Genomic DNA, 24,202 nt, shown 5'->3' on the forward strand with positions numbered 1-24,202 from the left:
CTCTGCCTTGCTCCTGGGGTACTCACAGTCCCAGGACAGTGCAACACAGTCCCTGCAGTGGTGGGAGAGGACGGCTGATGTCCACTTGGCTGAGGGGACACATGGCAAACTGATGCCCAGTCTCTGGGGCAACAAAACCCCCAAAATAGTTGGAAATGGAGAGTTCAGAAGACAAAGGCTCCTTTCCCAGGCAGGAGCACAATCACAGGTGTAAAGGGCCTGTATCTTACTTCATGGACTCCACTTCTTGAGCCAGAAAGTACCTCTTGATCTGGGCTCCAGCTGTCTTTGGTGTTGTCTCCCACCATTTCCAAATCTCCTCTCTACTATTCTTTTCCATGTTCCAGGTAAGGTCCGGCTGGTGAATGGCTCCAATCAGTGCTCTGGACGGGTGGAGGTTTGGTACCGCAATGAGTGGGGAACGGTGTGTGATGACAGCTGGGACATGAGAGATGCCTCTGTGGTGTGTAGGCAGCTTGGCTGCGGAGATGCAGTATCAGCACCAGGCAATGCTTATTTTGGAAGAGGATCTGGGACTATCTGGCTGGACGACGTTAACTGCAATGGGGAGGAAAAGCTCCTCACTCAGTGCTCACTGCGGCCTTGGGGAAACCACAACTGCGGGCACAACGAGGACGCAGGCGTTGTGTGCTCAGGTGAGGATGGCATTTGCATGATCTGTGCTCCTCAGGCAATCCAGGTCTCATTAACGTCTTGGACTTGTCTTGCAGAACCAGCCACAGGAGGACTCTGGAAAGCGCTCCAGTCTTGTTGCACAGGTTCTTATTAAATCACCCTCTCTCCTGCCCCAGGTTGGCCCAGGGACTGCAGCGAGATTCCCACTGGCAGCCCCAGTGGCGTCTACGTCATCCAGCCCACCGGCCTGCACCCCATCGTGGTGTACTGCGAAATGAATGTGGCAGGCGGGGGCTGGACAGTCATCCAGAGGAACCGTCAGAGCACGGAGATCACCTGGGCCGAATCCTGGAGCACCTACAAGTACGGCTTTGGGAACGTGCGCACCGAGTACTGGCTGGGCGCCGAGTACATCCATCAGATCTCCAGGCAGAAGGTCTACCAGGTCAGGTTTGTCATCTGGGATGCCACAAACACCATGAAGTTTGCAAACTACAGCCTCTTCAGTGTGGAAGATGAGTCCCGCGGCTACCGGCTGAGACTGGGAGCCTACTCAGGGACAGCGGAGGATGCCATAGCCTCGAAGACTCCCTATGCCAACCATGACAATATGAAGTTCTCCACAAAAGATCGGGATCAGGACATTCATAGCGGGAACTGTGCCTCCAGCTACGGGGGCGGGTGGTGGTACTCGGCGTGTTATTCTGTACGGCTGAATGTGAACGGAGCCATAACGTGGGGCAGCCTGTGCAACGGGAACTGCAAAGCTTCTGCCATCCTCATCAAACCATCTCCCTACTGCTAGGGCTTCATTGCTGCCTGTCTGCCCCGGCATGTGGCCACACCAGTGTCCTGCTGGACCCCTTTGCTGGGGGGCACGGAGCAGGTGGCCGTGGGGACACCCAGGGCTTCCGAGAGATTCTTTTTTCCCCTCTTTTGCAGAGCTCCTCTGCTTCCCTTGCTGGGTTCTTCCCCTTTGAGCTGTTTTTATTTTAATTGCATTATAATCAGACTAATACATTGCAAATCCTGTACTTCCGAAACGTACCTGCTCTGGAGAATAAAATGTGCTTTAGAAACATAATGCCTGGATGAGTGTCATGGGAAAACGTTCTTATTCTCAGTTGTATAAATAGTCAGTCCCTTTCTCTTCAGGGTTTCTGTCACCCCCTCATTAGCTGGGGTGGTGGAAGGATAGGATTCCTTATTTCCTCGTAAGTCTGAATTAACCCCACTAGCTGGAGATGTGGCCTTGACACCTACAACTGGAGAAGTGTTTTCACCCACACTGGCTCTCAGTTCAGTGGTTGGTAAAACCTCTGGTAAAATCCTGTGTCTAAAACAACACCTACAACACACAAATACCTTCTCCGTATCTCCATCATGTTCGTACAGGCCAATAGGAAGCAAGCAGCCACGCTAGGGCAGTGCCAGGTTTCTTAAAAAAAAATAAATCTGTGGGGTTGCAGGGGAAAATATCAATGCACTGGGCATCCCCCAGTGCTCCCGTAGTGCCCAGTGCTCCCAGTACCTGTCCCGACAGAGTCCCACTACAGGTGCTCACACCGTTGCCGTGGGCGGTTGTGCGAACAGAGTCCGGCTCACTGCAGGAGAGATGCCATCCCGAGCCCCGGGTTCTCCCTGGCCAGCCATGTCCTGGCCACCCGACATCACCCGCTCCAGTGTGGGAAAGCACTGGCCATGATGCAATGCTCTCCTGCCCCCACGAGCCCCGTGGCCCCTGGCCCCAGCTGCAGCGGGAGGACTGTGAGTCTGCCCTGCTCACCCTGGGGCTCCCCAACCCCTGGGACCTCAAAGCATCACCCCTCCAGCACCCAGCACTGGGCTGACAAGGGACCCCGGGGACTGGGGACAGGGCTCTGAGCAACCTGATCTGGTTGAAGATGTCCCTGCATGTTGCAGGGGGGATGGACTAGGTGGCCTTTAAAGGTCATTTCCAACCCAAAGCATTCTATGATTCGATGACCACACCAGGAATGGATCCCCCGTGGCATGAAGCCCCCTCCTGGTGACCTGACGCCCCTCAGGGGCACCCTGACCCTCCAGCCCTTGCTTGCAGGATGGAGATGGGGCTCCAGCTCTCCCAGCCATGGCATGGAGCAGAGCAAGGAAAGGGTGAATCTCAGATGGGGGATGCAGCAAATGGGACCCACCCCGCGCCATGAACATGGTGTCCCCCAGCATCCTTCACCGCCCCGGGACCTCGACTCTTCGTGTGTACGTGTGTGTGCAGTGTCACGGCGGCAGGTAGACACAAGGCAGCAAAGTCTGGCTCCAGGGTTTATTGCAGCTGATTTCTCCCACCATGGGTAGCAGAGCTGTGGGGCATGTGGGGCCCGGGGAGGGAGCAGGGCCCGAGCAAAGCAGGAATAGACCGATTGCACAGGGAAGGGAACTTGCACCGTTTCCCCCTCCCCAGGACAGGATGGGCGCACCCACCCCAAACCAGTGCCTGCGTCCCAGTGCTGGCCAGCACCGTGGCACTGGGCGAAGCTGCCCGCATGCCCAGGGCTCCGGGCGATTGCTCCTGAGCCCCGGAGCCGCTGTCTTTCAGCTGGTGGTGGTGCAGGAGCTGCAGGCAGCGCAGGACGTGCACTGGGGCTGGTGCAGGGCTGTTGGCAGGCGTGGGAAGGGGGCACTGAGCTGGGGATGGGGCACTCCCGCAGGCTCCCGGGGGGGCTGGGCACTGCAGCATGGTCAGCACACGTCTGTGGGTTTGACCAGAATGAGGGAGGATGCACAGTTGCTGCTTGGGCAGGTTCCTGGCCAGAAGATGTACCTCTTGCCATTGAGCAGGACGTTCTGGCACTTGTCGTACCACCAGCCCCCGTAGCTGTTGGCACAGTTCCCGCTGTACTGGTCCTGGTCCCTCTCGGTTGTGCTGAACTTCATGTTGTCGTGTATGCCCCCCTTCTTAGGGTAATAGCTGGTCAGGTAGTCATCCCCATCACCAGAAAACCGGCCCAGCCTCAGTGGGTACCCACTAGCCTCACTCTCCACCCTGAAGATGTCGTACTCGGCGTAATGGGTGATGTTGGCTTTATTCCACACGATGAAGCGGACCTTGTAGGTGCCCTGCTGCGTCAGCAGGTGCAGGTACTCGGTGCCCAGCCAGTGATCGGCCCGCATGTTCCCGAAGCTGTACTTGTAGGTGGTCCAGGACTCCTTCCATGTGATTTCGGTGGTGTAGGTGTTTCTCTGGACAACAGTCCAGCCCTTGCCTTCGGTGTCCATGTCACACCACACCACACCACCCGTGGGGGTGAACGTGCTGGCTGGATGACGTACACCCCGGGGCTGCTGAGAGCCCTGCGGCAGCAGATCAAGCAAGACATGAGGGACCTGTACTGGAGGATTGGCTGGCAGGTTATCAGCAGCTGTACTGATCCTGCTGATGCTGGATCCCAGTGGAACATACTGGGAACACCTCTCATTGGCTGGTGATGAGAGGGAAGAATTGCCCTTCTTTGCAGTTAGGTTTGAAAGCAGAGACCTGCTGTCTCTGTGGCTGCAGGCATGAGGACACTTACACCCAGCACCTTGGAGTCTGGCCATGGGCAGCAATGGGCAGCTCGGCTGCACCCAAACTTGGCAGCTCAGCGGCTGTCCCCCTGGCACCCATATTCATAGAATTGTAGAATCGTAGAATAGTTTGGCTTGTAAGGGACCTTTAAAGGTCATCTCGTCCAACCGCCCTGCAATGAGCAGGGACATCTTCAACTAGATCAGGTTGCTCAGAGCCCTGTCCAACCTACTCACCTCTCTGGTAGCCGGCCACACGCGCTGGGCTCACGCAGAGGAGAGGCGTCGCCACCACAGCAGGCAGGAGGACAAGGCCCCTGTGGAGCTGACGTGTCCCAGCCTGGTGCCCTGGGGAGGAAAGGGCCCAGCACCGTCAGGATCCCCAGGCAGCCCCCCGGCCCCCTGGGAACTCGGACGAAGGGAGGCAGAGCCACGGGGCACAGGCAGGACCAGGGGGCTCTTGGGGAGGTGGGAACCGCAGCTTCGGTGCAGGCTCTGCCCCTGCAGGGGTGAAGCAAGGTGAGAAATGGCCTTGTCACCCTCCTGATCAGCCCCTTCCAGGCACCAGACAGAAACCTGCAGTCACATTTTCTCATGTTTCTCCTAAATGTGGTTTGTTTTGTTTTTTTTTCCTACAGGTCTAGAGGTAAAAGGATATTTTTATGGGAAAGAAGTAAATCTGTGTTAAGTGCATTCAGAGCACAGTTCAAAGCCCTGCAGCTGAGTTTGGTGTATAAAACCTGGTGCTCCAGGTGCAGAGCATGCAGTTCACAGGGACGCAGGAAACAACCCAGCAGCAGCAACAGAGAACTAAAAAGAAACGGCTGGGTGGAAAGAAGAGCAGTGGGACGGACGCTGGACATTCTCATCAGCTCCCGCCACTGCGGTCCCCCACGTCTGGCACTTAGCTTGGTTGTCTACTTGCACCCCCCAGAGCCGCAAGCGCTGCAGAAAAGGAGCTGTGAGGAAGAGGAGAAATCACCCATCCTTGTGGTGCGGCTGAGCGGATGCTGGGAGCCTGAGCAGTCAGTCCCGCTGCTCTCAGCTCCATGCTGGCCTCTGTCCCTTTATACCCGGGTCTCTCTGTACGCACCTCCTCTGCATGAGGGTCTCGGCTCCCCTGTTTGCATGGACACAGTTAATCATTGTGTGCCCATCTGGTGCCTTCTCTTTGCTCACGATTACACAGAGAGGCCCTAAGGTGTTTTTTCTGAAAAAAATAAAAATAAAGTACTCCAAACCTCACAGCTGTGGGGCACTTATCAACTGTGATATACTGGACCTGCCCAGGAGTTAAATGTTTCTGGAGATCTACCAACTGCTGCAGGGCAATAAAAGAGCTGAAGGAGAGGGGGAAGGCAAACAGAAGAGAAGGAGTGTGAACACCAAGGGCACGGGGAAGACTTGTATCATCCAGAGATCAAAGAGGGTAAAACCTCTGGGCAGTGGTTTGTCAACAGTTATCAGCTCGCAGCATGTCATAGAATCATAGAATCATAGAATCATAGGGTTGGAAGGGACCTCTGGAGATCATCTAGTCCAACCCCCCTGCCAGAGCAGGGTCACCTAGAGCAGGTTACACAGGAACATGTCCAGGCGGGTTTTGAATGTCTCCAGAGTTGGAGACTCCACCACCTCTCTGGGCAGCCTGTGCCAGGGCTCTGACACCCTCAGGGTAAAGAAGTTCCTCCTCATGTTTAGGTGGAACTTCCTATGTTCAAGTTTGTGTCCATTGCCTCTTGTCCTGTCCCCGGGCACCACTGAAAAGAGCCTGGCCCCATCCTCCTGACACCCACCCTTTAAGTATTTATAAGCGTTGATGAGATTCCCCCCTCAGTCGTCTTTTTTCCAGACTGAAGAGACCCAAATCCCTCAGCCTTTCCTCATAAGAGAGGTGTTCCAGTCCCCCAATCATCTTTGTAGCCCTCTGCTGCACCCTTTCCAGCAGTTCCCTGTCCCTCTTGAACCGGGGAGCCCAGAACTGGACACAGTACTCCAGGTGCGGCCTCACCAAGGCAGAGTAGAGGGGGAGGATGACCTCCCTCGACCTGCTGGCCACGCTCTTCTTGATGCATCCCAGGATGCCATTGGCCTTCTTGGCCACAAGGGCACATTGCTGACTCATGGTCATCCTGTTGTCCACCAGGACTCCCAGGTCTCTTTCAGCTGAGCTGCTCTCCAGCAGGTCAGCCCCCAACCTGTACTGGTGCATGGGGTTGTTCCTTCCCAGGTGCAGCACCCTACACTTGCCCTTGTTGAACTTCATAAGGTTCCTCTCTGCCCAACTCTCCAACCTGTCCAGGTCTCTCTGTATGGCGGCACAGCCTTCCGGTGTGTCAGCCACCCCACCCAGCTTGGTGTCATCAGCAAACTTGCTGAGGGCGCACTCTATCCCCTCATCCAGGTCATTGATGAATATGTTGAAGAGGACTGGACCCAGTACTGACCCCTGGGGAACACCACTCGTCACTGACCTCCAACTAGACTCTGTGCCCCTAATCACAACCCTCTGAGCTCTATCTTTCAACCAGTTTTCTATCCACCCCACTGTCCATTCATCTAACCCACACTTCCTAAGCTTCCCTATGAGGATGCTGTGGGAGACCGTGTCAAACGCCTTGCTTAAGTCAAGGTAGACCACATCTACTGCCCTCCCCTCATCTATCCATCTAGTCATGCCATCGTAGAAGGCTATCAGATTAGTCAGACATGATTTCCCCTTGGTGAATCCATGCTGAGTACTTCTGATAGCTTTCCTTTCCTCCACGTGCCTTGAGATGACACCCAGAACGAGCTGTTCCATCATCTTTCCAGGGATGGAGGTGAGGCTGACCGGCCTGTAGTTCCCCGGCTCCTCCTTCTTGCCTTTCTTGAAGACTGGAGTGACATTGGCTTTCCTCCAGTCCCCAGGCACCTCGCCTGTTCTCCAGGACTTTTCAAAGATGATGGAGAGCGGCCCAGCAATGACTTCTGCCAGCTCCCTCAGCACTCTCGGGTGCATCCCATCAGGGCCCATGGACTTGTGAATATCTAGATGATCTAATTGGTCCCTCACTCGATCCTCCTCAACCCAAGGGAAGTCGTCTTCTTTCCCTGTTACTTTATTCAATGCCTGGGACTCCTGAGGGCTGGGCCGAGCAGAAAAGACCGAAGCAAAGAAGGCATTCAGTAACTCTGCCTTCTCCACATCCTCCGTCACCATGACTCCTGCCTCATTCAGCAGTGGGCCTACAACTTCTCTGGTCTTCCTTTTGCTTCCAATATACTTGTAGAAGCTCTTTTTGTTGTGCTTGATGTCCCTAGCCAGGTCTAATTCCAAGGCGGCCTTGGCTTTCCTTGTTTCATCCCTGCAACACTTCACAACACTTCATCCCTGCAACACATGTCACAACACTTCAGTGATGGCTGGAGGCCTGTCTTGGCCTCCTTCCCTGCAGAGAGCTGCTGAGAAGTCAGCCCCAGAGCTGGGCTGGGAACACCAATGCCTTTTTTGTCCTCGATCAGTAGAGGCTGAGGGCTGGAGGCAGCAGCCTTTTCTGGGGGCCGTCCCCGCTTCCAGCAGCTCTGAGCAAAAATGGGCTGGGGGGTGTCCACGCAGTACCCCTTCCCCTACATCTCCCTTCCTTGGCCCGTATGTCTTGGTGAGAAGAAACAAGCTCAGGAAAGCTCTGCTGACCTCCTGCTCTTCCCCACGGCATGCAGGGTGGGCATCGCCCCGGCATGGTCCAGGCTGCGTGCTGACTGGGAGAGCATCTTGCATACACCCAGGACCAGATCATCAAGCAGCAGCTACAACTGTTGGGACCACATCTGTCTGGGGAGGTTTACCTTGTCTCACGCACTTCTGCAGGGTGTTTCAGCAAACCCTCAGGACTGAGTTGGAGTCTCCTCCTTGTTCCCCTCTTCTTTTAATCCCTCTTCTCCTACAGTGCCTTGGGAGGCATCAGCAGCTCCTCACCTGTCACCTGCCGCCTGACTCTGCTGGACCCAATTGTGGCAGTCCTGTTGGGCAGCTTGTACTCCTGTGTGTCACTAGCCGTGGGTCTTCATCTGGCTGCAGTACACTCTGTCTTATAGAATCACAGAATTGTCCAGGTTGGAAGGGACCTTTCAGGTCATCAAGTCCAACCTTCAACCTATCTCTTGACAAAAACCATCACTAAACCATATCTCTAAGCACTATATCTACTGTTTTTTTAAATCCCTCCAGGGATAGTGCCTCAACCCCTTCCCTGGGCAGCCTCTTCCAATGCTTAAAACCCTTTCAGTGTACAAATTTTTCCTGATAACCAGTCTAAATGTCCCCTGGCACAACTTGAGGCTGTTTCCTCTTGTCCCATCGCCTGTTCCTTGGGAGAAGAGACCGATCCCCCCTGGCTACCCCCTCCTTTCAGGGAGCTGCAGAGAGCGAGAAGGTCTCCCCTCAGCCTCCTCTTCTCCAGGCTGAACACCCCCAGCTCCCTCAGCTGCTCCTCACAGGACTTGTGCTCCAGACCCCTCACCAGCTCTGTTGCCCTTCTCTGGACCCGCTCCAGCACCTCAATGTCTTTTTTGTGGTGAGGGGCCCAAAACTGGACACAGCACTCGAGGTGGGGCCTCACCAGTGCCCGGTACAGGGGGACCATCACTGCCCCAGTCCTGCTGGCCACACTGTCCCTGATACAGGCCAGGATGCTGTTGGCCTTCTTGCCCCCCTGGGCACACTGCTGGCTCGTATTCAGTTGCTGTCGACCAACACCCCCAGGTCCTTTTCCCCTGGGCAGCTCTCCAGCCACTCTGCCCCCGGCCCAGAGCGTCCATGGGATTGGGGTGACCCAAGGGCAGGACCTGGCACTTGGCCTTGGTGAACCTAAAGGTGATGCTTCCATTGGCAGCAGGCCCTGCCGGGGGACCGAGGGCAGGGAAGGAGCGAGGGGGCAGATGCCTGTCCCCATCTGCGCGGGAGGCTCAGTCCCCTCCTCTGCCTCTTCTCCCTCGCTCCGTAACTCAGCTCTGCTTGCCACCTCTGCAGACAGGGCCACAAAAATGATCAGAGGGATGGAGCACCTCTGCTGTGAGGACAGGCTGTGAGGGGTTGTTCAGCCTGGGGAAGAGAAGGCGCCGGGGAGACATTAGAGTCCCTTCCAGTACATAAAGGAGGCTTATAAGAAAGATGGGGAGGGACTTTTTAGCAGGGCATGTTGCGGCCAAGGGGTAATGGCTTTAAGTTAAAAGAGGGGAGATTCAGGCTAGATATAAGGAAGAAATGTTGGGTGCTGAGGGCAGTGAAACACAGGCCCGGGTTGCCCAGAGAGGCGGTCAATGCCCCGTCCCTGGAGGTGTTCAAGGCCGGGTTGGATGGGCCCTGAGTAACCTGATCTAGTTGAAGATGTCCATGCTCATTGCAGCGGGATTGGACTAGAGACCTTTAAAGGTCCCTTCCGACCCAAACCATTCTAGGACTGTATGATTCAATGCCTCGGCTGGGCTCACTGCTCCAAGGCTGCCCATGCCCTGTCCCCAAGGGCCAGCAGCGCAAGGAGAGCTTGCCATGGGACCCCTGCTGCAGGGACCTTTTTACGGCTGAGCGAGTGCAGGAGGCACGGAAGGGCAGCAGCAGGCAGGGCCACCCCAGTGCTCACCGGGGTCACATGCAGTGACAGACTGGGATGTCAGCCATGGCTTGGCACCCCAGCTTTGGAGCTGACAGGTGGTGCCCCGGTTGGTGTGGGGAGCCAGCCCTGCTCCTGCATGGCAGGAAGACAGAGGGCACGGGGGGGGGCTGCCTCAAAGGCCTGGGAAGACCCTTTTAATCTTTTCGAAATTTAACTGCCAGAAATGTATCAAAGACAAATGCTACAGCCCCAGGTTATCTATCAAGGGATGTTGGGAAGCTCTTGCAAAAGAAAAGGTGCTTCTTTAAAAGGAAACTGATGAGGAATTGTCTTGGATGGGGTCTAAGATACTCATTGCTGTCCAACAGCATGACGGATCCTACTGCAATGTGGAGTTGGCAGGAATCCTTTTTTTTTTGTGAATACATGTGTAATTCTGGAGCTGGTAATTTTACAAGGGGCTGGTGTATGGCAGGGGAAGACACGTCCCTTGGTGAAAAAATGTCCTCGCTGTACTGAAAGGAGAGTCATTTGGTCTTGGAGTACAGAGCAGGGGCCCGGGCAGGGCACAGCGAGGCGCTGGCACAGTGGCAGGGTGTGCTGGCACTGGGACCTTTACCACCACCTGCTGGTCTCCTGGAGGACAGCAGAGTTGGCAATGCGACCTGGGGATGGAGGCAGCGTGGGGCCAAGCAGCCAGCACCAGCCTTGCAGCAGTAGAGCCCATGCGGGTCCCCAGCAGTGCTACGGAGCATCCTGGGGCTGGCGCAGGGACACGCTCTGGTGGCTCAGCACCTGCTGGTGCCAACCCATCAGTAAATACCTCACTGCAGTCCTACATCAGTGTCACCACGCTATCAGCCAGCATTGCTGGGCTGCCCTTCTCAGCACTCTCCTCCCATTCCTGTGCCATTTGCACGCCTGGCTTCAGACTGGACTCAATGTCCATTAAGCATTTATTCCACTTCACCCGCAGCCACCCTGTTAATTGAGTCTGCAACCAGCTCTGTGATGAGGGCCACTCCCCAGGTTGCCCAGAGCTGTGAAGTAAGAGCTAAACCCTCCAGCAGACCCTTGGCTTCAGCACCAGTGCTGGACCCCCGGGGAGGGCTGCGGGACCTGCCCCACAGCAGCACTGGGGCAGCGGCACCTCCACACACGTGGCTGCCCCATGGGACCGGTTCACTGCTGGAGGGCCGACACCAAGCAAGGGGTTGCGCTGCCGGGGCGGGGGTCAGGGCTGGACGAGGCCCCTTTGCTGCCCTGGTGTGTGTGAGAAGCAGGGCGCAGTGTCAGAGCACGGCTCCCTCTAGGGTGAGGCACCATGCTAGGAAGGCAGACACTGACGGGAAATCCCTGGCGCGGTCTAGATCACAGGATGTCCCCACAGGGTTTGGCGTCAAATTCCGTAAGTAATAACAACCTTAAGAAAAGTCCTTATCAGGAGCATTTGTCACTTTGGTGGAGTTTTGTGTGAACATCAGGTGCTGTTTGCTGAGGTTCAGTTGGTATCTCTTATCACAGAAGTGCAACAGCTGCTGCATGAGCAGAGGCACTTATGGATGGAGGTAAATAAACCATAAATTTCCATCCCTGATGACAACCGGAGGATGTGTGTTGTGGTTTGGGTCAGCCAGCCCCGCCTCACCTGCCGAGCTCTATATAACGGTGGGGTTGGCCGCCCTGCTGCCAGGCCAAACCCGCTCAGCTTCCCGCTCCGTAGGTCCCCACAGACACGGCATGGGTGAGTGTGGGATGGGATGGGAGGGCACGGCATTGCTGCGCGTAGCCGGGCATCCCTGCCTCCTCTGCCTGCCTCTGGGCTTCTGCCGCCCGCACTGCATCTCTGCTTTTCCCACTGACCATTTCTGGCCTCGGGACGGTGGGACAACCCTATTCCTGCCATACCCGCCCCAGTCTCTGTGACCCTCTTCGTGCTCTCTCCTCCATTCTGACCAGAGGCAAAAACGTCCTGCTCTCAGTGGTGTTGTAAAGGCAACATTTATTTAACTTATATTTGTGCCAGAGCCCAAAGTACACAGGAAAAAAAAAAAAAAAGGAATGGAATGGAATGGAATGGAATGGAATGGAAGCTAATTAATGCATTAATCACCCATCATCCTCATAAGTCCTTCAGGGTACTGAAGCTGGGTGGGCAGGCCGTAGACACAAATCTATGGAGCTGGCCACAAACAAACTGCTGGGGAATGTCCTGATCTGGTATGGTCCAAAGAAGCCCCCAGCCTCGGCACGGTGCTCTGGCAGCTCTGGGACAACTGCAGGTGAAGCCACTGACTCTCGGGGTACCACCAGCATGGTGGCCGCAACAGTGCCTTTCTTTCCAAGACCTCAGGTCCCTCTGCCTTGTTTATCTCTGCTACAGTAGCTCCTGACTATCTTCAGGTAGCAGCAGTACCTACAAATCAGCGTGCCATCCTGTATTACTAGGAGATGTTGTTCTCAAGACACACACACACTGATGCCGGCTTCACATCTCCATGCCAGGGCCCACAGCCCCTCGCCTTAGCCCACACCACAGCCAAAGAGGATGACCCTGCTTTTGGAAGCTGCAGATTTAAACCTGTAGGTTGTAATCAAGGTTTGAGTGAAATTGTTTCTCTCTGGGGATGTATGCCTTTGCAGGATGCTTGGTTTTGGAAACTTCTTTATACCTCTGCTGCTCAATAAAGAAAAAGCATAATTAATGTGGATTTCTCTACTCGGTACATTTGGTTTAACTTCTGCTGAATTTAGTTAGCCAAATCTCTTTCAGAGGGTTTGCATTTCCAGATTCATCGTGTGTCTTCTTTTTCCAGCTGGTCATCACTCCAATCTTCTGTTCTTTACCTCCGTGCTGGCCCTGCTAGCCTCTCTTCTTGCTGTGAGAATTGAAAACCTGGAAAGATTACATGCAAGTTTAGATGACATCAATAATCTCCATTCAGGTAACCTCCGTCCCGGTATGTGTTTTCTCTCTTACAGCCCTAAACTCTGTTCATCCAAACCTCAGCACCCTCTCCTCTCTGCACGGAGAGGGAGATGTGGAAAATAATGTTGGGGAAGGGCAGTCACACTCAGAAATAAAAGGAGCCCGATCCAATCTTTCTCCACTTTCAGATCTTAACCAAACATCATAGGATTTGGTAGTTCAACCTTCTTTGTTATTGACAAGACCGTATGTGACAGCTTTTTCTAGAGAGCTGCAGATATTCAAAGGAAGACCTTTTCTCTTTGATATCTGTGGTCTGTCTGTAGCCCTGAAACTTCAGAGAAATTTTGTATAAGTGGCCAGCCAAAAATGCTCTCTGAAGCTTGCACGTGGCTAAATGATGTAATAAACTCGTCACATCACCGACAGAGGTCATGCCACTGGAGGCTTTCAGGGAATGCTGTCTGTCCTGGTTCCGGTGGGGATAGGGTTAACTTTTCCTGGTATTCCATGCCATGTGAGCCACGCCCACCCTGAGCTGCCGGGGGAGGGGGCAGGAAGTTGCTGCTTAAAAGCGGGCTGGGGCGTCCCGGGTCCGGCCGGTCGGCGAGCGGCGGGGAGCGGCGGTTCCGTAATCGCGTTTGTATATTCCCCTATCCGTGGTGGTGTTGTTGTTGTTTGCCTGTTCCCTTTGCTGTTCTGTTAAACTGCCTTTGTCCCAACCCAAGAGTCTTGCCTTTTCTTACGATCCTTCCTGTGTTAGGAAGGCACGTGCGAGCGGCACGTGGTTCTTTGTTGCCATCTGAGGCTAAACCACGACACTGTCTTACAAAGATGAGCGTTGTGATATCTCTTTAGAGAGACCATTGCTGTCTTACATGCTTTGAGCTCCTTTTCCTCTCTGACGGTTTCTGAAGCTCTTTATGAATTGAATGAACACAGGAATCCCTTCAGCCACCTCTGAGAAGCAATGCAGATTTATGGCACCATCACTCAACAGTTTGATCTTGGTCTGAAACCACGCACGGTCTGTTTTCTTCTGGATGCTTCTTCTCCAGCAGCATCTCCTTGTACTCATCACTGCTACTCGGACACGCAGTCCACTCCACACAACTCTGTAAAGCCATAACACCGAGTGGACCAAACAGGCAGACACTCAATGACTGTGGTGTTACACTTCCTAGTACCTTATCCCTTCAAAGCGTTTACAACCAAAAAATGCCATATAGGAAGAAAAAAGAGCCCAGTGGCATTGTTGAAGTGCCCTACAAACTTAGCACTGGGAATAACAGCCTGTGGAGGCTGGAGTTCCCTCTGTGCTGTGGCACGGGGGGCTCATCTCACTCTTTCTGTTTTTCCCCATGCAGATGAAGAGGGAGAGAACATGCAGCAGAACAGAGGCAGCGGCACTCAGCGGACGGCGCAGCGCAGTGAGTGCCCCACCACCCTGCAGGGAGAGGTGTAGGCAAGGGGGGAGTCCAACAGTGGTGGGTGGGCAGCAAACCTAGGGATAACCCATCTCCTGTGGGCAAGACTCGATGTGCTCCTCCAAGGGCACTCAGACAACACTTGTTACTAGTGATAGCTTCACGCAGAACCAGGCCTGACAAGATCCCAAAGGACTTTGCAACCATTACTTACATGCCACAAGTCCTCTTCTCTGCTGTGGAGCTCTGCACAGGGCAAGCAGAGGATGTGCATCCTGAGCAATGCTTGCTGTGGTTTCGCAGCTGGCCATGGGTTACAATGCCAAGGGAATGAGGTTTTCTCCTTCCAGACCCCAGGGATGCAGTGGATCCAGGTCTACAGGAACAGCTCACATGGCTCAGTTAAGTTTCTGCATAACCATGTAATAAAAGCCCTCACCAAGCCAAGCTTGAATCACTATGAGGGAGGAGAAACATCTGAACATTGGGAAAGGCTGAGGAAGCAAGAGACTGAGCCAGAAGGAGAAGCAAATTCTATGCTTATACCTTCAAAACATATGCATATTCTCTTAGTCACTGTATTTCCCTTATAGAGCTTTCTGCTTTTACATTTACGGTAGGAAGCACAGTGGTAGACTTTCTACTACCCTGGCAAAATCCCGCATCTGCCCATTTTCTAGAAATCCCTCTCTCAGGGCCAGACAAGCAGACAGGGGTGTTGCTGTGCCTGTTGGTCCTCCATGTTATCTCCTGCCCCAGATTGGCCCAAGGACTGCAGCGAGGTCTCTGCTGGCAGCCCCAGTGGCGTCTACGTCATCCAGCCCATCGGCCTGCAGCCCATCGTGGTGTACTGCGAAATGAATGTGGCGGGCGGGGGCTGGACAGTCATCCAGAGGAACCGTCACAGCACAGAGATCACCTGGGCTGAGTCCTGGAGCACCTACAAGTACGGCTTTGGGAACGTGCGCACCGAGTACTGGCTGGGCACGGAGTACATCCATCAGATCTCCCGGCAGAAGGTCTACCAGGTCAGGTTTGTCATCTGGGATGCCACAAACACCATGAAGTTTGCAGACTACAGCCTCTTCAGCCTGGAAGATGAGTCCCGCGGCTACCGGCTGAGGCTGGGAACATACTCGGGTTCAGCAGGGGACTCCATGACCACAAACAGTGCTTCCACCATCCACGACAACATGAAGTTCTCCACAAAAGATCGGGATCAGGACACTGCCAGTGGGAACTGTGCCTCCAGCTATGGGGGCGGGTGGTGGTACTCAGCGTGTTATTCTGTACGGCTGAACGTGAAGGGGGCCATAACATGGGGCAGCCTGTGCAACGGGAACTGCAAAGCTTCTGCCATCCTCATCAAACCATCTCCCTACTGCTAGTTGCATTTTCATTTCCTTCCTGGTCAACCTGAGGATAATTCCAGCTCTGTAAAGAGATTGAAAAAGGCAAAACATGTCATGGCCAAACTTAGTGTCCTAGGGAGTCTTTGCTGAGGTTGGTCATAACCTAGCTACCGAAGAAAATAATGTATCTTCCACTTCTTCTCCCTCCTGTAGATTCCCTCTACTCCTCAACTGTGCCTTTATCCTTTTGTTCAGAGTCAGATCATTTTGATTACGTTAATAACCAGAACAGTCTCTTGCAAAATCCGGAGTTTCCAGATCTGTAGTGTGCTTCAGATAAAATGCAGCTCTATATGGCTGTGTAAGTTAATTTACATCTTTAACTTCTGGCAAACTACCTTATTTTCACTTGTTGAAGATTTTGCTCAAGATATTAATGTGCACAGTCGAATTCCCACTCTGTACCTTCTGTATCTCAGGCTTAATAGTTGTTAAATATTCAAATAAACCTGTATGCAAAAAAACCTGTCTCAATTGTAAAAGTCTATTTCAAATCTTTGAAGTGCTCACAGAAGGTGATGTGTTAGAAGGTTACCACCACTGAAGCTCAGCTTTCCTGTAGGACAGACACTGGGAACTGCAGGGCAAAAGCAATGCAGAAAAAAACCTTAAAATACTGCATGCAGACTTCTGCCTTTGCACATGGTAGTGTTGTGTAAGCTTAGGCAACGTCAAAATGTTTTCACTTTTCTTGGCAACATTGAGGTTTAGGTTTTGTTGTCCATGCAACTCTCATCCCTAAATGCAGTGGGGAGTCCATCTCCTGAGCCAGGGCCATGATGACTTCCAAGAGATGACAGCATGGAGGTAAGGCACCGCCCTGCCTTTGCTATTTTGAAACTGAAAAGAGATTTCAAAGTGCTGTAAAATTTGCATGTGGAAAGACCTCCTGTCTCCTGCAGTCTGTCCCTCTGACATCCGCAGGGCTGCTTCCCACAGGTGGGGGATTTTGCTGCTGTATCAGCCAGCGTCGTGGTTCGCAGGCAGGCGCTGCCATTGCTTACTGCAGGGTGACTTCCACGGTCACCATCTGGACAGAGGGGAAGCAGGATCAGTCCATCGCTGCCCTAATGTTCCCCTGGCAGGAGGATGTGACCTGGAAGCTCCCAAGCCCCAAGCGAGCAAGGGAAGCAGCCTGCCCTCAAAAACGCCTACATGATCCCTTGATCCTGTACCTGGACTTTCTAACAGCACACCCGAAACGCTGCCCGGGCTTTCCAAGAGCAGAAGCACACAAATGGCTGCAGGCTTAACAAAGAATGGCTGCAGGCTTAGCACGGTTCACGTATAACTAACTCATCCCAGGAAAGGTGATATATGTGAGGTATTTTATGTACTTAGGGATTATAAGACTGTGCATGAGAGGTCTCGTCTGTGAAGGAGGGACTCAAATCTGCGCAAAGTGAAGGTGCAGGGGAAGGGCTCAGAAGAGCTCTGGCGTGAGGTATCAGCAGGTAAGTGAACAGACCAACATTTGCCTTGAGTTGTGTCAGGACTCGACATTACAGCTCAGAAAACGCAGAAGTCTTCAAGCAGGATCTATCATCTCTGCCAGGGTCACGCCTATGGACACACCGATTCCGTTACTGACCAATGAATGCAAAACAACACTTCCCACAAAAATCACGGCTTCACATTTTTCTTGAAAGGACCAATATGTTCCCTTCTTTGAGGGAAGAAGCACATCAGCAGAAACCACCTGTTTCAGCTTCCAGCCACTGTGGTATCAGTGTGCTAAAAATACCTACAAAGTCTCATGAATTTTAGAGAGCCTTTGGCTCAGTGAGATGAGACCTGCCTTCCTTACAACTGGGGAAGGGTAGGCTAGCAAACAAAAATTGGTGAAAACAAATCTTTTATTATCTTGTGATGCCTGTGTGGGATTTTTTTTTACACTACGGCTTTACTGACTCTACATGTCCGCCTTTTACAGTGGTATTTCTCTCCCTGCCTCCTACCACCTCCTGTTCAGGCCCCCTTTGCAGTGAGTCATGAGGTGCGTGACAGGCAAGAGGAGACAGCTGCCAGCTCAGAACGAAGATTATACTCAGTGTAGGAGATAATAACATAAATAAAATTTCCTCAGCTGTCAAACTTGGGAATTTCTTCTTGCATTTAAAAATCTTTTTTTGGCTAGCTCTCTTGCCTTAAAGATAGATTTGGAGACGTGTGGTTGGAGTGACCCTCTGCTAATGCCCTCCCCTCCAGGAGCTGACGGGAGCATACCCACCACACATCCCTGCGATGGTAGAAAGCAGCAAAGAGGCAGCAGCATCCACCCGTGCTGTGTTCCCGACAGCGCCTTCCCCTTCCATGACAGGAAGGATATCATCGAGCATCCCATCCTCCTTAGCTAGATGCAGGAAAGTCTCATTTGTACCATGTCCTCTTGTTAGCCCTAAACAGCGTGACTTCCTTTTTCTACAAACTTGAGGGCTGCTGTGTGTCCTAAGGTCTCTTCTGCTCTCTCTGGAGAGGCTCAGACAGCTTGTCCTGTAGTAACAGAGACGTGGTTAAAACAGAAATCCAGCCCTCTCCGGCAGGGTCCTCTTTCTGGGCAAGCAAGCTAGCACGCATCACTGTCATGCAACGCGCTTAAAATGCAAACGCGGTGTGAAAAGAAAGGATTTAAGAAACGTAGCGCCTCATTGCCTACTTTTCTCCTGGTCCCCAGAGGGTGCTCTCGCTCCAGGGTTTGCCAGGCAGTTTCCAGCGTGAAGGAAATGTTGCGGGCAAGGAGAGCCCAGAAATATTGCCCAAGGAGTCCAGCTGCAGGCTGCAATTTTCTCTTCCAGGTTCGTTGCTCTGTCCTCCCACTGCAAGGAGTGCTGAGAGCCCACCAGCACAGGCCATACCCACGGGAGAGCGTGAGCAAGGCCAGCGGAGGAAGAAAGCACTGAGAATCTCATTGCAGGGCTACACAGCAGAAAAATTCTTTCCAGGCAAAGGGAATACAATCAGCTCTCTCTGAACTAGGGTTTCCCAACCTTTTCCAAAGGATTTAACTATTTGGAATGCCACCATCTCTTTTGGAGATGCTCTTCTGGCTGCTGGGGAGCAGAGCTGTATTTCCAGTTTCTAAATTTGCCTTTTGTGGCTTGTCTCTCTCCTTCATTTCACGCCAACCGGGTCATATCCTGCCCAGATTGATAAATCCAGCTCCATGGGCACTCACACTCAGGGCAAGCAAAGGCTGGCCCCGCTTACAGGCAGAGGAAGCAAAGAAGCGACACACTGTAGGCGTGATATGGCAGCACTGCCACAATTGGGACTGTCACAGCTGCGGCGAATGGCAGTCCTCCCCAGCTGGCCTCACTTGCTGAGGAGACAGAAGCCAAGCCAGATCCCCATGGTGAGTCACACATCTTCACATTTTAAGAGCAAAAGCCACCAGTGACCCTGACAAAGCTGTTCTCCTCTGCCTGCTAGTTCACATTAAGGCCATATTTCACTTTCACTGCTCGTAATCGCGAGCTCTGTGTTTCCAGCAGGAATGCTGTGCTTTATCTGGACTCTGCAGCCACGCATTTCACAAGCAGTCCCCAGAGCCCTTTCCGGCGATGCGCAAAGATCACGTGAAGCGACCTTTTCATGTACGTGGCACTTGGCCATACCAAAGGAGAGCTTGCCTTGGCACCTGGACCCTTCACTGACTTTGGAGCGTGTCATAAGATTAAAGCCTTAAATCTGACCCCTGTAACACAGCACCGAGCTAACAAGCTGCACTCATGGTGGCAAAATTGCACCAGTACCTCCTGCTTCCACCTCCTCCCACCTCTACTAATTGAGCGCTGGGATGATAACGGCTTCTGGGATAGTTGTTGGCATTTTTTTGGTTACAGAAAATCCTAAGGAACAGGCAACAACAGGCATGCTGTATCTGGTTCTGAGCCATTTGGGGGGTGTGTGGTTTCTTCTGCAGCAATTTGGAGATCCAGCCTTCCCAAATGACTGTTTTCATAGCAAGATAGCAGGTGACCATACCATCATGACACTGGAAATTGCCATCATTTAGGGGTCCTCAGCCTTCAAGGGGGGAAAGGATTGCTCGCAGGGAGAAGAGGCACTACAGGAGTCAAAGTGAGAGATGGAGGAGTGCTTTGCTGCTTGTCCCAGGCACTCAGCTCTCTCTAGTGAGCCACCGAAGGGTGGGAGAAGCTCTGAAGCACCACAGCCTTCACAGCGCTGTTATTTGTTCACGTCCTGAGACAGAGGGCAGATTGCGTATCTTCTACGGGGAGCAAGGGTATGACGGAAAGATATAATTTGCATTTTTACAGATGTTTTGTGCATCTGAAGCCAAAGAAGGGAAGCGCAAAACTTCCTCTGCAGCTTCTTGCATGGGTGAGTGGAACAGATCTCCATGGTCTGGCTGGTTACGACAAGCTGGAGGTGCCTCTCACCCTGAGGCTCTGGAAGGTCTTACCCTGTGCTCACCAACTCCAGTCCATGCAACAGGAGACTGAGGGTGAGCTTGTCCCTGCGTCCTCAGTTCCCATGAGTCAGCTTTTCTTTGTACACGTAAAGCACATGGACCATGATTTTTAATAGTTCTGGTCCTCCATCAGTTTATCTAACTCCTTGTTGAGTCTGTTTAGACTTCTGGTTTCACAACATCCTGAGGTGGACTTGCCGGCCATTCCTTTGCCTGGTGCCCCTGGCTCTTGTGTTGTGAGAAGTGCGGAATAACCATTCTCCAACCATTCTATTCCCGCTGCGTCAGTGTTCACAGCCCTAGTGCTTCCCACCTCATTCGTCTCTTTTCCAACACAGGCAGTGCTGATCCATTCAGCCTTTTCTTGCAGGGATGCCATTCCCACCTCTGATCGCCAGGTTCCTCATCTCTGTGACCTTTTCCAGTTCTTCTACATCTTTCCTGAGCAAAAATGCATGCATCTGTGAGCACCCTCTGGTTTATACAGTGGCAAATGCAGTTTTCTGCTGGAAGCTCATTCTTTTCCTTGCAATTTCTGAAGTCTGTTTACTTTTTAATTGCTCCTGAACTTTCAGATGATGTTTTCAGAGAATTGCCTATAATTACCCTCAGATCTGCCTCCTGAATGGCAATAGCTAATTTAGAGTCCACCACTGTGTACAGTTAGGGATGTACTCCACTTTATCCTTATCAATGTTGAATTTAATTTGCCGTTTTATCACCCACTCACTCCGCAGCCTGAAAGCCTTCTGCAGCTTTCTCCAGCCACCTTTAAATATGACTGTTCTGAACAATTTTCTTCACCAGAAAATGTTGTCACTGCGCTATTTTCTCAGTCACTTTTCTCCATCACTTACGAATATGCTGAAAAATCCAGCCCCAGTAGAGGTATCTGTAGCATCCAACAGGTGATGTCTCTGCATTGTGGAAATTTACGGTTAGTCTTATCTTTGCTTCCCCGTTTTGCAAGCCATTGATCTGTTATAGATCAGCGTCTTTGAGAACTCTGCCATAGATCTTGAAAGCTCTTTTGGATTACATTATATTGATCAGATCACTGTTGTCCACATACACCACCTCTCCCTCCAACAACTGCAATAGATTTCTGAGCCACAACTTTCCTCTAAAAAGCTATATTAACTCTCCCCCAAGCTGCTGTATTTATCCACGAGTTCCCACAAATTCCATGTTTATTACAATTTCTGCCACTTTGCTAGGTGCAGAAACGAGACCTCAAACTCTGGAGATCCTAAGACGAGTGACTGAGCCTTTCCAGGACGGATGCTATCTGTGCCATCTCCATTCCCTTGGTAGGAAAGTAACAGGTCGCAGCCCGCTGTCAGCAGGTCTGAAATGTCCTGGTGGAGTTTGACAAGGGCTCCCCAGGGGATGGTCTCTGGTCCTGGAGGTCCGGAGCTATTCATCTGATGGATGAGGTCTGCGACTTCTTTGCACCGACTTCTCAATTTTAATTCCTGCCACCCACCACACAAGGGCTCGGCGGTGGAAACCCCATGGTGAGCTCGTGCAGCACTCCTCCCCCTGCCCTCAGCATCCCCGGTGATCTTCTACAGAGCCCACAGATGCTCTGGCAGGCTTTCCACTTCTGATAGCTGTGAACGAGGTTTTAATATTAGGTTTTGTCTTTCTCAAATTGCTCGGCAAAATTATTTTTGGCCTGCCTTTTGTGGTTTTACATTCCACTTGCTGAAAATCGTAACTGTTTTCTATTGTTCTTTGAAGGTTGGTTTGTGGTTTTTTTTCCCACCTTCTGTGTGGCCTCCAATAGTCTTCTCTCCCGTTTGGTGTTCCTGCTGGCTCTTTTGACCCTCTCTGTATCTGGCTGTGGTTAAGTTGATCATATTTATTGCAGACCGTCACCATAGTGTCTGTAAATGCCCTCCCCACTCTTTACCCTTTTGGCCGCTCCTTTTAACAAGCTCTCAGTGGATGTTTCCCGCTGTTTCTACCCATACAGTTTCTCTGATCTCCCTGAACATGACATATTCAGGCCACCAACTTTGCTGCTTGGCTGATAATAAAGCTCTCACAATATATTTCTCCTCTCTACGTTATTCCTGGTAGCAATGCCAGCAGCTTCAGTCCTAGTCCTTTTTTTTTAGGATTTTGAATTTTTAGGACTTCAAAGGATCCCCATCTTGAGGGCCTAAGCTGGGAGCTGCGTGCTCCTCTGCCTCTGTTGAATACCCTTCAGGTTTGAGTCCAACCCGTCCCTGTCCATCACTGTTGTGACTGCACACACTAGCGTCCTGGCTCCGCCTGGGTCAAAGGGAGATCTCTGTGCCTGTGCAGGTCCCATCAACCCTCAGTTTCTTCAGCTCCTAATAAATCCGACCTCCTTCTCCCAACACCGTTCTCCTCCCAGACACAGGGACTGTTTTTCCCTGCCTCTGTGCACGGTGTTGGGGTCATTTTGGAGAATTGCTCTGTGGACTCCGATCTCTAACCTCCTATGTGACACTGGACATTTTGGGACACCTTTGGGAGATCCATCTTGTATTGCACTTGGGGTCACAAGTACCACAGCCCCAAGACTGTGTTGCATCCGCATGGCTGTACTCAGCATCGCACATTTTAGGATCCAAACAGCCAGTTACAAAATCCCTCAGCACTGCAGCTGCCTGTTGCTGTGGGGGACCCCTGCTCTGGTCCGCTGTCTGCTGGGGAAGGCTTCTCTGTGGGATCTGTCACCTCCTTCCCCAGGCTGGGTGCCCTTCGCCCATGAGATTTCCCTCCTCTGCAGCACAGGAGCTGCTGGACCGGTGATGGGGGAGTTAGGATGTCCCTAAAAGCCTCACTGATGTATTTCTCTGCTTCCCTCAGACGCACATTGCTCCAGAGGACCGAAATCTACCTGCAGCCAGTGAACAGATGGCAAACGATCCCGGGCAAAAACCTGGAAAGTCCCTTTTGCACAGCATGGCCCTGCACAGAAGAGTGCTCCCAGAAAGCCTGTGTATGTCTGATATCTTTGTTTCTCTTGTGGTTTGCCTAATTCCTAACTTCCCAGGACAGGACACCCGCATGCCTATTATTGCTTTAAAACATCTGCAGACAGTACTTTTAAAATTACTTCTCCCTTCAGCATCTTGACAGGCAGCGTGGGACAGGCTGACGCGGTTGTAATGAGTCACAGAGAGGGAAAAGGGAGCTATGGAGCAACGTAGATCTGTCTGAAAAACAAAGAAGTGATTCCTAAGTGAGGTTTGCACCAATCAGTGTGAAAACTATCCAAAAGAGCTATCTGTGCATATGAAAATACCCTGGACGGCTGCTCCCTCCTCCGGAGCACCAGCAGGACCCACCTGTGTGGTATGGAGGGTGCTCTGCTCCACCTGCAAGCTGGACCATGGTAGCTTCCTGCCACCATTTACCCCACGTTTTCATCGGAGGTGCCTAAAAGCTGCGCCTGGGTGCTCTCCAGGCATGTGTGGAGCTGGGGAAGAAGTTGCCAGAAATTAGAGGGGAAAAAAAATGTGATTTAAGCCTGAAATTATATCCCCTTTGTCCCCCTGCGGCTCTGGTCGGTGAGGAGACGCGTGGGACACAGGCCTGGCTGGCATGGCATATGCTAAGCCCTGGCAAGAGCTCTCAGTATTTATCAAAGGTCAGCTGTCACGGAGCAGGGGAAGGGGCTGTGTAAAAGAATATGGAATATTAGTTGTTCAGTTTAAATAAAATTAATCTCTTAGTGTCAGGCTGCATTGGTATATTACTTATATAGTACTCCCCCAGCGTTAGGAGCTAAACTTGCTGAAGCCTCAGGCTGCAAGTTGCGAACTTTCACCTGGCTAAGCTGAATTTATTTTGAACCCCAGGTTACTTAAACAAAGGAAGGCCCCAAGACTGGTGCAAACCAGGGGATAAGGAAGCTACAAGCCTCAGCAGAGGCTGCAACCCGATGGGATAAGAGCCATTAGCGGCCGCCTGGAGACAGAGAAAGAACCCGAGGAGGAACAGGAAGACCCCTGACCAGAAGCTGCCATTTGGTCAAGGGGCACCTGCAAGGCACCTGAAGGGCGGATGCGTAGATTGTAAGGGCATCATTGCCCAGGAATTTCTTTGTTCAAGTTCCCTCTTTGGACACACACAGCTTGAGCTGTTAACAGAAAGGACTTATAGAAGAACCTCCTTTCAGCTTACTGATTCAGCGGAAACCTAAAGTGGAACCCTGTTACGGTGGCTGGAGCATCAAGACCTGCCTG

At 52.3% G+C, this 24,202-nt stretch overlaps 3 protein-coding genes across 6 annotated transcripts in view; 2 read left to right on the top strand and 1 right to left on the bottom strand.

The window, feature by feature from the left end:
• LOC141746704 (fibrinogen-like protein 1-like protein) overlaps positions 1 to 1,719 on the top strand; it is a 28,611-nt gene extending 26,892 nt beyond the window's left edge. For 2 of the 4 annotated variants that reach the window (XM_074595692.1, XM_074595693.1), the window contains exons 4-5: positions 348 to 656; positions 813 to 1,712. In XM_074595692.1, the coding sequence (XP_074451793.1) occupies positions 348 to 656; positions 813 to 1,441 (938 nt within the window). In that variant the 3' untranslated portion in view covers positions 1,442 to 1,712. Of the gene's footprint in view, positions 1 to 347; positions 657 to 812 lie in introns of all 4 variants that reach the window. The other 2 variants (XM_074595694.1, XM_074595691.1) reach the window with 2 other exon arrangements.
• A 1,635-nt stretch (positions 1,720 to 3,354) lies between these two features.
• On the bottom strand, positions 3,355 to 11,723 carry LOC141745956 (fibrinogen-like protein 1-like protein). Its single transcript, XM_074593501.1, is given in 6 exon segments — positions 3,355 to 3,906; positions 3,909 to 4,054; positions 4,417 to 4,527; positions 4,816 to 4,819; positions 5,162 to 5,299; positions 11,682 to 11,723. Coding segments are annotated over 6 exon segments (993 nt in total).
• Positions 11,724 to 13,262: 1,539 nt separating this feature from the next.
• LOC141746296 (fibrinogen-like protein 1-like protein) lies at positions 13,263 to 15,992 on the top strand. Its single transcript, XM_074594548.1, has 3 exons — positions 13,263 to 13,333; positions 14,070 to 14,132; positions 14,889 to 15,992. The coding sequence occupies exons 2-3, from the start codon at positions 14,087 to 14,089 to the stop codon at positions 15,515 to 15,517; spliced, it is 675 nt and encodes a 224-aa protein (XP_074450649.1). The 5' UTR covers positions 13,263 to 13,333; positions 14,070 to 14,086; the 3' UTR covers positions 15,518 to 15,992.
• Positions 15,993 to 24,202: the final 8,210 nt, after the last annotated feature.

This window comes from Larus michahellis, chromosome 7, assembly GCF_964199755.1.
Source record: "Larus michahellis chromosome 7, bLarMic1.1, whole genome shotgun sequence".
NCBI lineage: Eukaryota > Metazoa > Chordata > Aves > Charadriiformes > Laridae > Larus > Larus michahellis.

Coding starts and splice junctions, on each gene's coding strand:
- LOC141746296 (XM_074594548.1), top strand. CDS start 14,087: ATGCAGCAGAACAGAGGCAGCGGCACTCAGCGGACGGCGCAGCGCA. Junction 14,133..14,888: donor TCAGCGGACGGCGCAGCGCA/GTGAGTGCCCCA, acceptor CTCCTGCCCCAG/ATTGGCCCAAGGACTGCAGC.